Genomic DNA, 14377 nt, shown 5'->3' with positions numbered 1-14377 from the left:
GGTCCTGCACCAGAGCAGTAATATGGCCATTGTCATGAGGCCATATTGAGAAGGGTTATTCCAATTTGGACATGTATGGCATATTGGGTTAAAGCAGTATTATGGTCGGACATGTATGGCATATTGATAGGATATGCCACAAATGTCTGATAGCTGCATGTCCCACCTTTTGGGACCTGCTCCTATCTCAAGGTTGGGGCCCCGATGTTAGTGGAGAGAAAGCCACACAAGCCCAGCTTACTCCATCCACTACTATGGGACTTCAGAAAATAGCTTAGTGCTTGCTTGAATATTTTTGAAATTCCCATAGCTGTGAATGGAGGGGTGGCCATGCAAGCACGGTGTCCTCTTCATTCACTGCGATGGGACTACTAGAAATAGCTGAGTGTGCTTGCACAGTTATTTTTATAAGTCCCATAGCAGTGAATGGAGAGGACACAGTGTTTGCTCGGCATCGTCTTCATTTGAGTGGCGGCCCCCGTTCTTGAGATAGGCGCAAGAGGTGGGAATATGCCAATTTTTTTAGATGGAACTACCCTCTTACGATGGCCAGTAAAGCGTCCCTCCTGCACAATCTGACATCCCAAAGGCTGGAAGACACATTTGCCCAGACAACTGTACGACACCCAGCGAGACTTTCAGGTGTCCTATTTTAGGTGAATAGGCCCCTCGCACGATACTCGTGATGGTTCATTGGATCTTGATTTAAAGAGGAGGACAGTTCCTTGTATATTTTATGCCTAGGAGCATCCACGACTTTAGGAGGCCGCCTTTTGGACCTATTCTATTTTATCCATTTCTTTTTGTAGGTGAGGCCTTCAGAAATGAACACGGTTCTCCTGATGTGGTCTCCCCGTCTCCCTCTTTTTCTGCTGAGGTGCTAATCTGCAAGTACAAGGCCAGGCCTAGCAGGGCAGTTGAGATAGACATGAAGATCAATTAATAGACAAGAATCCTTGAAAGCTGTGACAGAACATGCAACCTAATTAGCAGCCAATGAACCATGTCGGCCACAAAGGAAAGCTCCGTAGCTCCGGGCTATCTGCTCCTACGAGACCTCTTTACATAACAGTAGGATGTAAATCGTTCAGTCAGAAAACCGAGACAGATCTGGAGGTATTGGGACGGGAGCCTGGAGAGCAACACGTTGTGGATCCTTGGAACCTGTTGGCAGAAAGTGTTAATGCTGACATGAAGAGGGGAGATGGCGGATTCTCGTACGTTTCTAAATTTCTCCGTAGCCAAGAAACACACACAGATTACAGTGTTTTATAAAAGGAGTGTTAAACTGCAGTGAACCCCTTGGCGACAACCATGGGATTTAAGTATGGCAGTTGTTTAGGAGCCTAAAGGAGTGTCTTACTCGCTAGGCTATGCCCCCAATGTCCGATAGGTGCGGGTTCCACCTCTGGGACCTGCACCTATCTTTAGAACGGAGTCCGCAAAGTCCTGGAGGGCGCACCGCACATGTGTGGCTGCCCTCCACTCATTCCTATGGGAGCGACGAAAATAGCAGATAGCGCTGGTTCACTCCCATAGGAACGAATAGAGGGCGCATGCGCGGTGCAACCGCCTTCACTTTGCAGGTTCTGTTCTAAAGAGGGACCCTAGCGAGTGTTTGAGGTGAGACCACCCATTTAATGGTAGTCTGTGTACCCCAAATTGTATAGAGTAGCTTAATATAACAGAAATGTATGCACCCTAAAATGGCACCAATGCAGACTAAAGCTTTCCCTACAAAAAAATCAAGCCGTCACCCAGCTTCGTAGACGGAAAAATAAAAAAGCTGTGGCTGTCAGAATATGGTGACACAAAGTGACACGGTTTTCGAAGCCCTTTTTTTTTCAAGCTCTTTTGTGGGTTATTGCCTCGGGTATGTCTTAGGACCCTATTCTCTTGATGATCAGCCCATCAGAGGGCGCCTGCGAAAGATTTGAGTTGTGACACTTGGATCCAATTCGCTGATTAAGGGCCCTTGCACACGACCATATGCCCTCCGAGATATAAGTTCAGTGAGCGGGCCATATGTCCCGGAGCGGCATTGATCGTGCGCACGGAAGCGCACAGCATCATAGATTACAATGCATCACATTTTTTCACCTTGTCACATAGCACTTCACGTGTGTTTGCACTTTCACTTAGGCCTCATGCACACGACCGTTGTTGTGTTCCGTTCCGCAAAATGGGGTTCCGTTGTTCCGTGATCAGTTTTTCGTTTTTGTTTCCGTGTGTCTTCCTTTCTTTTTGGAGGATCACCAGACATGAAGGAAAGTAAAAAAAAAATCTAAGACAGGTTTGCCATGCAAATGATAGGAAAAAAACGGACGCGGACGACAATCTTGTGTGCCTTTCACTGACCCATTGACTTGAATGGGTCCGTGAACCGTTTTCCGTGAAAAAAATAGGACAGATTATATTTTTTTGACGGATTGGAACCACGGATCACGGACGCGGATGACAAACGGTGCATTAGCCGAGTTTTCAACAGACCCATTAAAAGTCAATGGGTCCGCAGAAAATCATGAAAAACGGAACAACGGACATGGAATGAAACAACGGTCGTGTGCATGAGGCCTTAGTATGTATTAATGAAGTATTTATATATATTATTTTGCTATAGATTATTACTGCTAATTATTGTGTTCACTTATTATTATGTATTTTTCATGTATTCAGCTTATGGGCATTGCCCACTGTCCCCCTTGTCCATGGCGTTGTCAGTAGATGGGGATCGGCAGTATAGGGCACCTATGGCACATGCGTCCCACTGTGGAACGCAACATGAAAGAGATTTCTCGGTATTGGTCCGTGGTCTCACGAGATCACGCGACCATGGTTTTCCTTTATGTGATCTTGCGGGATCGCTCTCATTCTGTGCACTAGGAGGGGCGGACCGTGACTTTGCGCTCCACGGTGAACCGCAGACCGGACTTCCATTCGGGGTTCTGCGATCCTCCGTAGAATACCTCGGATCCGTCCTCCTGTTTATTATATTTTCTGCTTAGCCAAGTCTATGAGTATCTCTTTCCCACATGTGAATGATGTTTCTATCTTCACCTCCTTGTAGATGACGGATCTCTCAAACAGGTGTCCGGACCCTTGTGGATCCGAAAGTGATGTTGTGCGTTCCAGTCTGGAACGCATGCCACTTCCTCCTTCTCCTCTCCTATTTTGATTGCATGCTCAACCTGCGGCCCTCCAGCTGTTGCAAAACTACAACTCCCATCATTCCCTGACAGCCTACAGCTATCATCCTACAGAAGGGCATCGTGGGAGTTGTAGTTTTACAACAGCTGGAGGGCCGCAGGTTGAGCATCCCTGCTATAGATATTTATTTTTTTCCCATGTGTATCTAACCAACCTAATGAAGAAGGTATATACAGGTCCTTCTCAAAAAATTAGCATATTGTGATAAAGTTCATTATTTTCTGTAATGTACTGATAAACATTAGACTTTCATATATTTTAGATTCATTACACAGAACTGAAGAAGTTCAAGCCTTTTATTGTTTTAATATTGATGATTTTGGCATACAGCTCATGAAAACCCAAATTTCCTATCTAAAAAAATTAGCATATTTCATCCGACCAATAAAAGAAAAGTGTTTTTAATACAAAAAAAGTCAACCTTCAAATAATTATGTTCAGTTATGCACTCAATACTTGGTCGGGAATCCTTTTGCAGAAATGACTGCTTCAATGCGGCGTGGCATGGAGGCAATCAGCCTGTGGCACTGCTGAGGTGTTATGGAGGCCCAGGAGGCTTCAATGCGGCGTGGCATGGAGGCAATCAGCCTGTGGCACTGCTGAGGTGTTATGGAGGCCCAGGATGCTTCAATGCGGCGTGGCATGGAGGCAATCAGCCTGTGGCACTGCTGAGGTGTTATGGAGGCCCAGGAGGCAATCAGCCTTAAGCTCATCCAGAGTGTTGGGTCTTGCGTCTCTCAACTTTATCTTCCCAATATCCCACAGATTCTCTATGGGGTTCAGGTCAGGAGAGTTGGCAGGCCAATTGAGCCCAGTAATACCATGGTCAGTAAACCATTTACCAGTGGTTTTGGCACTGTGAGCAGGTGCCAGGTCGTGCTGAAAAATGAAATCTTCATCTCCATAAAGCTTTTCAGCAGATGGAAGCATGAAGTGCTCCAAAATCTCCTGATAGCTAGCTGCATTGACCCTGCCCTTGATAAAACACAGTGGACCAACACCAGCAGCTGACATGGCACCCCAGACCATCACTGACTGTGGGGACTTGACACTGGACTTCAGGCATTTTGGCATTTCCCTCTCCCCAGTCTTCCTCCAGACTCTGGCACCTTGATTTCCGAATGACATGCAACAGTCCAGTGCTGCTTCTCTGTAGCCCAGGTCAGGCGCTTCTGCCGCTGTTTCTGGGGAATGCGGCACCTGTAGCCCATTTCCTGCACACGCCTGTACACGGGGGCTCTGGATGTTTCTACCCCAGACTCAGTCCAGACTCAGGTCCCCCAAGGTCTGGAATCGGTCCTTCTCCACAACCTTCCTCAGGGTCCGGTCACCTCTTCTCGTTGTGCAGCGTTTTCTGCCACACTTTTTCCATCACTTCCCACTGAGGTGCCTTGATACAGCACTCTGGGAACAGCCTATTCCTTCAGAAATTTCTTTCTGTTTCTTACCCTCTTGCTTGAGGGTGTCAATGATGGCCTTCTGGACAGCAGTCAGGTCGGCAGTCTTACCCATGATTGCGGTTTTAAGTAATGAACCAGGCTGGGAGTTTTTAAAAGCCTCCGGAATCTTTTGCAGGTGTTTAGAGTTAATTAGTTGATTCAGATGATTAGGTTAATAGCTCGCTTAGAGAACCTTTTCATGATATGCTAATTTTTTGAGATAGGAATTTTGGGTTTTCATGAGCTGTATGTCAAAATCATCAATATTAAAGCAATAAAAGGCTTGAACTTCTTCAGTTGGTGTGTAATGAATCTAAAATATATGAAAGTCTAATGTTTATCAGTACATTACAGAAAATAATGAACTTTATCACAATATGCTAATTTTTTGAGAAGGACCTGTATATAGGTAGTGAGCACACATCACACACATCCCTTGAGAAAGCGACCGCGTGTCGGGACTAGGACTAAATTGGTCTGTATACTTTATACCAGTGTTTCCCAACCAGTGTGCCTCCAGCTGTTGCAAAACTACAACTCCCAGCATGCCCGCACAGACAAAGGCTGTCCGGGCATGCTGGGAGTTGTAGTTTTGCAAGAGCTGGAGGCACACTGGTTGGGAAACACTGCACTGTCTCCTGCATTTATTTATTGGTACTGTGGCACTTTGCACTTTTATTTATGTGTCTTTGTTCTTCTTCTGTTCTTCTTTTTTGGGGTTTATTCAAAAGCTTAAAAAAAGATAACATTTCCAACATTCATTGGCCGTCCATGATTAGAAGAATATGTCAGCCTTCTTTCACAAGCCGCACTACATCTGTGTGTAGGTTGCACCTAGTATTGCAAGCTCAGCTCCATTGAAATGAATGGAGCTAAACTGCAGTACCACACACAACCTGAGCACAGGTGTGGTGCTGTTTTTATTTTAATTATTTTTTAAATCAAAGTTGTAATCAAGGTTATATCTCTATCTTCTCTTTCACATGGACAGTACCATCCAGATAAGCAACGCCGAGATATCTCGGCCGAACAAGAGGCAGAGGGTGCACGGAAGTTCATTGAAATCAGTCAGGCATGGAAGATACTGGGAAACGAGGAGACTAAGCGAGCCTATGACCTGCGGCGGCGTGGTAAGTTCTCACAGACCAGTCCTGCTCGGGATCTTTTTTGGCGAGGCAGCCGTGAGATTGCACCTCCTGTGTGTTAATAAACTCGGCCATTCTATTCTGAGCCCTTTGATATTTGCCCTATAAATAATAGATGGCAGACGAGAGCCGCAGTACGGCTTATTTCTTCTTCTTCTGTGCTCTTGCTGTACACGACAGAGAGTTGGTCTATTTTAGACCGGTACATTTAAAATTACATAGTGGAGGGTATGTTTTCTGTGGACCTTTGGGGAAATTGATGGCGTCGAATGACTCAACCGCGTTTACTGCATCTCTGCAATCTTCACTGACGAGTCGGGTTCATATGTTACGCCCCAAAGCAACGTAAGACCGCGCAGCCCAAGGTTTCCATTCCTGTCTGTGCTCTGCACCTCCGTTTTTAACAAACATTTAGGCCTCGTGCACATGAGCACGAAGGTTTTGAGGTCCCATCCGTGTGCATGCCGGCATTTTTTATTTTACCCCTGTAGGACGTTCTATTTTTTTTTGTGGGCCGACGGAAAGGACATGCACGTGATTTGCTGTCCGCATCTTTTGCAGCCACATTGAAATGAATTGGTCTGCATCCGATATGCAGACAAAAGATACGGTCGTGTGCACGAGGCCTTAAAGAAAATATCATATGGGGCATCAACACTGACAAAACCAATAGGATGTTAGACTGGTGCTGGGTATGCAGGTTGGTGTTGCCTCAAATTAAAGGGATTGGCTGCCTGTTTGGGATTTTTGGCAGACCCCACTTCCAGCATACTTTCCCGGTCCTAGCTCCTGCACTCTTCGGCTACCTCACTTGGGTCCCCTACAGTCAACATCACCTTTGACGGCACTTCAGCCAGTGACTGGCCGCAGTCCCCCTGGCCTCATGTCAGTTGGTCACATAACATAATTGGGGGGGGGCAGGTCATACCAATGGCGTCAAAGTGGTTGTTGACAGCGCGGGGACCCCAGGAAAGGAGCTCGGACCGAGTGCTGGGGGAGTATGCCTCCCTTTGCATGTCTAGTCAGAGGCAGGGAGGTATCTGCCAAAAAAAAACTCCAAAAGGTGGTCAATCCCTATAAAGGGGTTGTTCACCCCCTTGAAATTTGATACTGATACACCTCTTACCGATCCTCCTACATGGCTAATTCCCACTCTCTGTATCTTGGCCTCCAGCAATGACTAGGATATTCCAATAAGAACTAGTTATCTACTGTAGGATAAGGGACAGCTGTTAGATTGGTAGGGGTCTGAAGGCTTGGGCGCCCAGCGATTACAAGAACTGGGGAGCAGTGGTCGAGCATAGGCACTGCCACTCCATCTCTATGGGACTGCCGAAGTACAGCACTCATGAGAGTGGCAGTGCACATGCTGAACCACAGCACCATTCAAATAGGGTGACCTGGGACCCCCATTCTCGTGATCGAGGATCCCAGTGGCCAGACCCCCACCAATCTAATAGCCATCCCCTAATGAATAACATGCAACTGGAATTCTAGAGACTGGAATCGCATAAATGCATAGCTCCCAAATTTTTGGTGACGGTTTTGCTATAGCAAAAATGTTAAACCCAAGTATCCCTAAAAGGGGTCCCCCCCCTCCCCCTTCCAGAGACAGGGCCATTCTTGACCATGGGCTATATCTGGTATTGCATTTCACCCCCCATCAAGGAAATGGGGCAGAGCTGTAGTGCTAGACACAGCCCATGGACAGTTGTGGCATTTCGGAAGATCCCACTTTATATGCTCAGGCGTCCCCTTTAAGGTCTGACCTATTATAGTTAACATATCTCTATAAATATAATATAAGCGCAGTACGTGGCGGTACACAGACAACACGCCTTGAGCTCTTCCTGCCTTATTAAATCTCAGCAGTGCAAGATGTGGATGAATGGCTGGTATGATAGTCTGGTAGCAACTGGACCAGGGAAGGTCTTATTTTTGGTTACACGATCCTGCACAGATATTTTTTTTTCACCCAAAAACACTGGCAATACTAAGAGTTAATTTAAACCCCAAATTTCTATAAATCAGCATCTCTCGCTGGCAATTTTTTTTCCCCTCCTTTTCTTGCGCTTCCGAGAAAATAGCTTCTTAAAACAGCGACAGGCTGTTGGGAGCAAGGAACGGGGAAATGTAGGTCAGATCTGTCACACACAGGCTCCTGTTACATGATGTGATAGCCTGTCTTTCTGCTTCGGCCTGGGGGTAGGAGTCCCTCAGCCTTCCATTAGAGCCTTCAATAAATGTATACCCACCCTCCTTGCTAATGGGAGGGGGCGGGGGGGGGCCTTAATAATAGTGTCTTGCCTATGGGGAAAACACTCAGTGGCACATTGCAGTAACACACTCTGGCTTATCTTTCATGCATAGCCACCATCGGCCCTCGGTGTGTCTGAAAAGAGAGAGCTGCCTCTGTAGATTGTGTACCAAGGTAAATGCCATCAAATCTGCCTCCCCCTCCTCAAAATCGCCCCTCGCCTTCCCGTTCCAGCTCTCTTACCGTTAACAATTCGGGGGGGGGGGGGGGGGGCGACTAGCTTTGTTACACCACAACCTAGATAACAAGACCCTAACTCATAATGTAGCCTTTTTTGGGGTTGGCTAGATACATGGCCTATGAATTTACTGTTAAAGGGGTTGTCCCAAGAAAAATATTTTCAAACCAGCTCCTTGATCTGAATACTTTTGTAATTGCATGTAATTAAAAATTTTGTATATCCACCGAGTTATTCAATTAAATCTATCTGTATAGCGCCACCTGCTGTTTGCCCCTTTTACTAAACTCTCTGTCCTGCTCACTGACTTGGACGCACATGCTCAGTTCAATCCTTCAACTTCCACCAGCTGCAGCAGAAAGGACACGCCTCCTGAGAGTGCACCCACCCCCGAGCTGCCAGCCTGAAATAAATCTAGCAGAGCAATTGCAGCAATGAATGGGGAGATCTCTGGATCCATGTGAGGTACAGGGCTGGTTTTAAGTTTGCTAGAAAGAGATTGTCATGTACTATGCGATAATCATATTTTTATTTTTTACATTGCTTGTGGGTAACCCCTTTAATTGCCTCCATTACTTCTTACCGAATTGATGAAGAATACCTTTTTCAGAGTTGAGTCTACGTCGTGTACCTTTTACTTGCATGCCATTTTAGTGTCTTATGCCTATTTATCTAATTAGAACATCGACCTAGGCCATTGTGGTTTCCAGTACCGGATTCAGGTTGGTGGCGGCTCCATCCTACCATTGAGACCCAGACCCCACTTGACCCCATTGTACAACCACATATAGCAGAGGTGGCCGCACACCCTGTCTCTATTAGCAGTGAAGTCTATGGGAGTTATAGAGATATGAGCTTACACTTTAATGCACAAAGCCGCCTCTTCTTGGATGGATAGGATTGCCATACTGCCATCAAGAAATTACGTTTTATTTTTTTAAAATTTGGGGGTCCCACTGTTTGAATTTCTGATTTTGGGTGGACTTCCATTTAAGAAACTTTTGCATAGCAGGTTTAGAAGCGAGTGCCAAATATGGTGAACTGAACTGCAAATGTGAATTTAATACATAGGGGGAGGGAATTTATCCTAGACCGGCGTTTTACACTGGTCTGTGTTATCTCTGTGCGCTACCAGAGGCTGCGCAGAATATATGACGAGGCTAACGCGTCGTAAATTAGACGCATCTCCGGCAGTCCATGTCCCTTAACTTAAATTTTACGCCAGCCCCTAGCTGGCAAACATTGCAGTCTTCATTTACTCCACAGAAAGCTGGCGAAAAAAAATGAATATGTTGGGGCCACTGGCCCCTCCCTCCACTTCCTCGTCACGCCCCCTTATGGGAAAGCGGTAAGGGCGCCATATTTAGGCGCCCTTTATTGATGCCATATTTAGGTGTGTATGACTTTTTGATCACTTCAATTTCTTTGGAGCTGAAGCACCGAAAAAACATTGAATCAACCATTTTGATTTGCTTTTCTATTACTTAATTCACCATACTGGATAAAAAAAAAAATATATATATATATATAATTTTTTTTTTTTTTTTTTTTTTTTAATAGTATGGGTGTTTTTGGACATGGCAATTGGTGATGATTTGAATTTTTATATCTTCAAAATTTTTAAAACTTCTTTTGTTTTTTACACTTTTTTTTTTACACTTTTTTTTTGTCCTCCTAGGGGACTTTAACATGCGATTGTCTGATCGCTTCTCCAATAGACTGCAATTATTTAACATTGCAGCTTATGAGAGATTCACTATGTTCCTGTGGAGCCTGCCACAGGCAGGGCTCTGAAAGGACTTCTCTATGACAGGCCACGGAGCCTTCAGAAGGCCTGAGGCTGTCATAGCCAACAAACTGCTCCCTTGATCTAGGCACAGAGGAGCAATTCAGTCCTTGGGAGTACAGCACTCCCAGGAAAAGAACGCTCAGATGCCGTAGTCATAATTGACCACGACATCTGAGGGGATTGAGTATCTGTGATTGGTGTTATTGCCGATCACGGACTCTGCCTCCAGTTATCTGCTGTGGCTATAGCTATGGCACCTGATCAGCTGCTCAGAAAGGTAATTAAATTCAAGTTGATAGCTTATTTTATAAATTTCCCTGGTGGCAGCCATAAAAGGGGTATCCAGGCTCCTCCCTGCATTGTCTACATAGACAGTGCAGCATTGTCAGAGAGACGTCACAGGTTATTACAGTAACCTTCCCCAGAGAACAGAACGTGATGGTTGCTGCATTACAGAGCCTTGTGTGTGTGGATGGTGTCACTATCATGCGTTATTAAAGGGCATCTGTCAGCAGATCCCTATGATACTGGCTGACCTGTTACATGTGCACTTGGCAGATTAAGACACCTGTGTTGATCCCATGTTCATATGTGTCTGCATTCCTGAGAAAAATTATTTTTAAATGTATGCAAATGAGCCTCTAGGAGCAACGGGGGCATTAACATTGCACCTAGAGGCTCCACTTTCTCTGGAACTGCCATGTGCTCTCCACTCTGATTGACAGGTCCAGACACTGCCTGGCCCTATCAATCAAAATGCAGGGGACGCGGCAGTTGCAGAGAGAGCAGAGCCTCTAGGTGTAATGGTAACGCCCCCTTTGCTCCTAGAGGCTCATTTTAATATATTAAAACTTCATTTTTCTCAGCAATGCGGGCACTTATGAACATGGGGCCAACACAGAGACCTTCAGGTGCCAAGTGCACATGCAGCAGGTCAGCCAGTTTTATAGGTACAAATCTGCTGACAGATAAACTTTACAGTGCCTTGCAAAAGTATTCCCCCCCCCCCCCTCCCCCTTGACTTTTTTCGTGTTTTGGTGCCTCACAACCTGGAATTAACATGAATTGTTTGAGGATTTGCATCATTTAATTTACAGAACATGCCCACAACTTTGAAGATGGTTTTTTTATTTTTATTTTTTATTGTATTGTGAAGCAAACAACAAATAGGACAAAATAACAGAAAAAGTCAATGTGCATAACTATTCACCCCCTAAAGTCAATACTTTGTGGAGCCACCTTTTGTGGCAATCACAGCTCCAAGTCACTTTGGATAAGTCTCTATGAGCAGTCGCCACATCTTACCACTGGGATTCTTGCCCATTCCTCCTTGCAGAACTGCTCCAGCTCCTTTAGGTTAGATGGTTTGCGTTGTGAACAGCAATCTTTAAGTCTGACCACAGATTTTCTATTGGATTGAGATCTGGGCTGTGACTCGGCCATTCCAACACATTTACATGTTTCCCCTTAAACCACTCAAGTGTTGCTTTAGCCGTGTGTTTGGGGTCATTGTCCTGCTGGAAGGTGAACCTCCGTCCTGGCCTCAGATCACGCAGAGCGGTACAGGTTCTGCTCAAGAATATCCCCTTATTTAGCACCATCCATCTTTCCCTCAACTGTGACTAGTTTCCCAGTCTCATCCCCCCAGCACGATGCTGCCACCACCATGTTTCACTGTGAGGATGGTGTTCTTTGGGTGATGGGATGTGTTGGGTTTGCGCCAGACATAGCGTTTTCTTTGATGGCTGAAAAGTTCAATTTTAGTCTCCTCAGTCCAGAGAACCTTCCTCCATACATTTTGGGAGTCTCCCACATGCCTTTTCACAAACTCCCAACGTGCCTTATTGTTTTTTGCTGAAAGTAATGGCTTTTTTCTGGCCACTGCCATAAAGCCCAACTCTATGGGGCTTACGGCTTATTATCGCCCTATGTACAGATACTCCATCCTCTGCTGTGGAACTCTGCAGCTCCTCCAGGGTTACCTTAGGTCTCTGTGCTGCCTTTCTGATTAATGCCCTCCATGCCCGGTCCCTGAGTTTGGTGGGTGGCCGTCTCTTGGCAGGTTTGCTGTTGTGCCATGTTCTTTCCATTTGGTTATGATAGATTTGATGGTGCTCCTGGGGATCATCAAAGATTTGGATATTTTTTTTATAACCTAAACCTGACTTGTACTTCTCAACAACATTGTCCCTTACTTGTTTGGAGAGCTCCTTAGTCTTCATGGCAGTGTTTCATTAGTGATGCCTCTTGCTTAAGTGCTGCAGCCTCTGGGGCCTTTAAAAAACAGTTGTGTATATGTAATGACAGATCATGTGACACTTAGATTGCACAATAGTGACATCATTTCACTAATTATGTGACTTCTGAAGGTAATTGGTTGCACCAGAGCTTTTTATGGGCTTCCTAACAAAGGGGGTGAATACATACGCACATGCCAATTTTCTGTTTTCTATTTATAAACAATAGTTTTATTTATATATTTTTCTCATTTCACTTCACCAACTAAGGCTACTTTCACACTTGCGCTTGATCGGATCCGTTCTGAACGGATCCGATCATATTAATGCAGACGGAGGCTCCGTTCAGTACGGATCCGTCTGCATTATAACTTAGAAAAAATTCTAAGTGTGAAAGCAGCCTGAGCGGATCCGTTCAGACTTTCAATGTAAAGTCAATGGGGGACGGATCCGCTTGAAGATTGAGCCATATGGTGACATCTTCAAGCGGATCCGTTCCCATTGACTTACATTGTAAGTCTGAACGGATCCGCTCGCCTCCGCACGGCCAGGCGGACACCCGAACGCTGCAAGCAGCGTTCAGCTGTCCGCCTGTCCGTGCGGAGGCGAGCGGAGCGGAGGCTGAACGCCGCCAGACTGATGCAGTCTGAGCGGATCCGCGTCCATTCAGACTGCATCAGGGCTGGACGGAGGCGTTTGGGTCCGCTCGTGAGCTCCTTCAAACGGAGCTCACGAACGGACCCATGAACGCTAGTGTGAAAGTAGCCTTAGACTATTGTGTTCTGATCCATCACATAAAATTCAGATTAACAAAACGTTGAAGTTAAGGCTGTAATGTAACAAAACACGAAAAAAGTCAAGGGAGGTGAATACTTTTGCAAGGCACTGTACGTTTTCAGCAGTATATTAAAACTCTCAGGAAAGCCCCTGCTTTGTATTGATAGTGAGAAGACTCTGCTCTGTCTGCCCCAATCTACAAAGCAAAGGGTAAATGACAGTGAAAACTGCACTATTTCCAGAGTTAGTTTGTAAAAAAAAAAAAAGATGTTTGTAATAAAAGATGGTGTCCATTATAACAATTCAGTAAAGGGGATTAGTAAGTAAGGTTTTTTTCTTATTTATCCTTGGCACTGTAGTGGATTTGTCGAGAGCTACTAATCATTATTGAATGTTACTCAGCCTGGAAGAATCTCTGCGGATTTTCAACCTCTTGAACCTTCCGCTTGTAAACCTTGTGGATGAGCCGTCTCTGTTAGCATTTCAGACAATGAAGTCACACAATTACTTCCTTATTACTGTATAACCCCAATGGACTTAACGGATCATGTGGTTTACTCTTCCGTGTCTTTCCTCGGCACAAAGAGTTTATAGGAAACCACAGTCAATAAAGCTCTCATCATTTATTTTGTGTTTGGATAGATGTTAATAATGCATGATTTGCTGGTTGTACTAAAGAGACAAACTCAAATATACAACTGCACGCGCTATATACCGTCCTATGTATGGGCACCTACTCCTACCATGGCTATGTACATTTTAGGAGAAGTCTGGTGGTTGAAGCATCTTCAAATCCACCTATACAGGGACATCCCTTGGCGCAGATACACAACTAGAATTGGTAAAGGATAACTTCTTTATTGGAACCTCTATGGATAGACGACGGGTTTTGGAGTTCAAAGACTTCCTTCTTAAATGTACATACGGACATAAAAAATTGATAAATTAAAGGCTATGTACAACTTCGAAGGCCATTTTTTTAATGATCTGCATGTTTCTCATTTTTGTCTAAAAAATCTTTTTTTCGATTTGGCCTTTTTATTAAAAATATTAAGCTGTTCTGTCACAAAGGGTTAACAGTTTTTCTAGCTGTGTGACTGGTACTTTCACTTTCACTTTGTGCCGGTCATCTAACAAACCTCTTTTCTAAACTACTGAGAGGTCATAAACACTTATTAGTAAGATAAGGATTGAGCTTTAATGAGCGTTTATAATGTCATAGAGCAAAGATAAGGAGCCCCTCAGCTCATCAGATGACTGAAAAGACCTTTAAACCTTATGTCTAAAC

General features: G+C 44.9%; 1 protein-coding gene across 1 annotated transcript in view; it reads left to right on the top strand.

Moving 5' to 3' along the window:
- DNAJC24 (DnaJ heat shock protein family (Hsp40) member C24) overlaps positions 1–14377 on the top strand; it is a 52375-nt gene that overhangs the window by 27313 nt on the left and 10685 nt on the right. Inside the window, exon 3 of the mRNA XM_044270252.1 lies at positions 5638–5776. Coding sequence (XP_044126187.1) covers positions 5638–5776 — 139 coding nt within the window. The remainder of the gene's footprint in view (positions 1–5637; positions 5777–14377) is intronic.

This window comes from Bufo gargarizans, chromosome 10 (genome assembly GCF_014858855.1).
Source record: "Bufo gargarizans isolate SCDJY-AF-19 chromosome 10, ASM1485885v1, whole genome shotgun sequence".
Taxonomy (NCBI): domain Eukaryota; kingdom Metazoa; phylum Chordata; class Amphibia; order Anura; family Bufonidae; genus Bufo; species Bufo gargarizans.
This window is presented reverse-complemented; position numbering and strand designations above follow the sequence as displayed.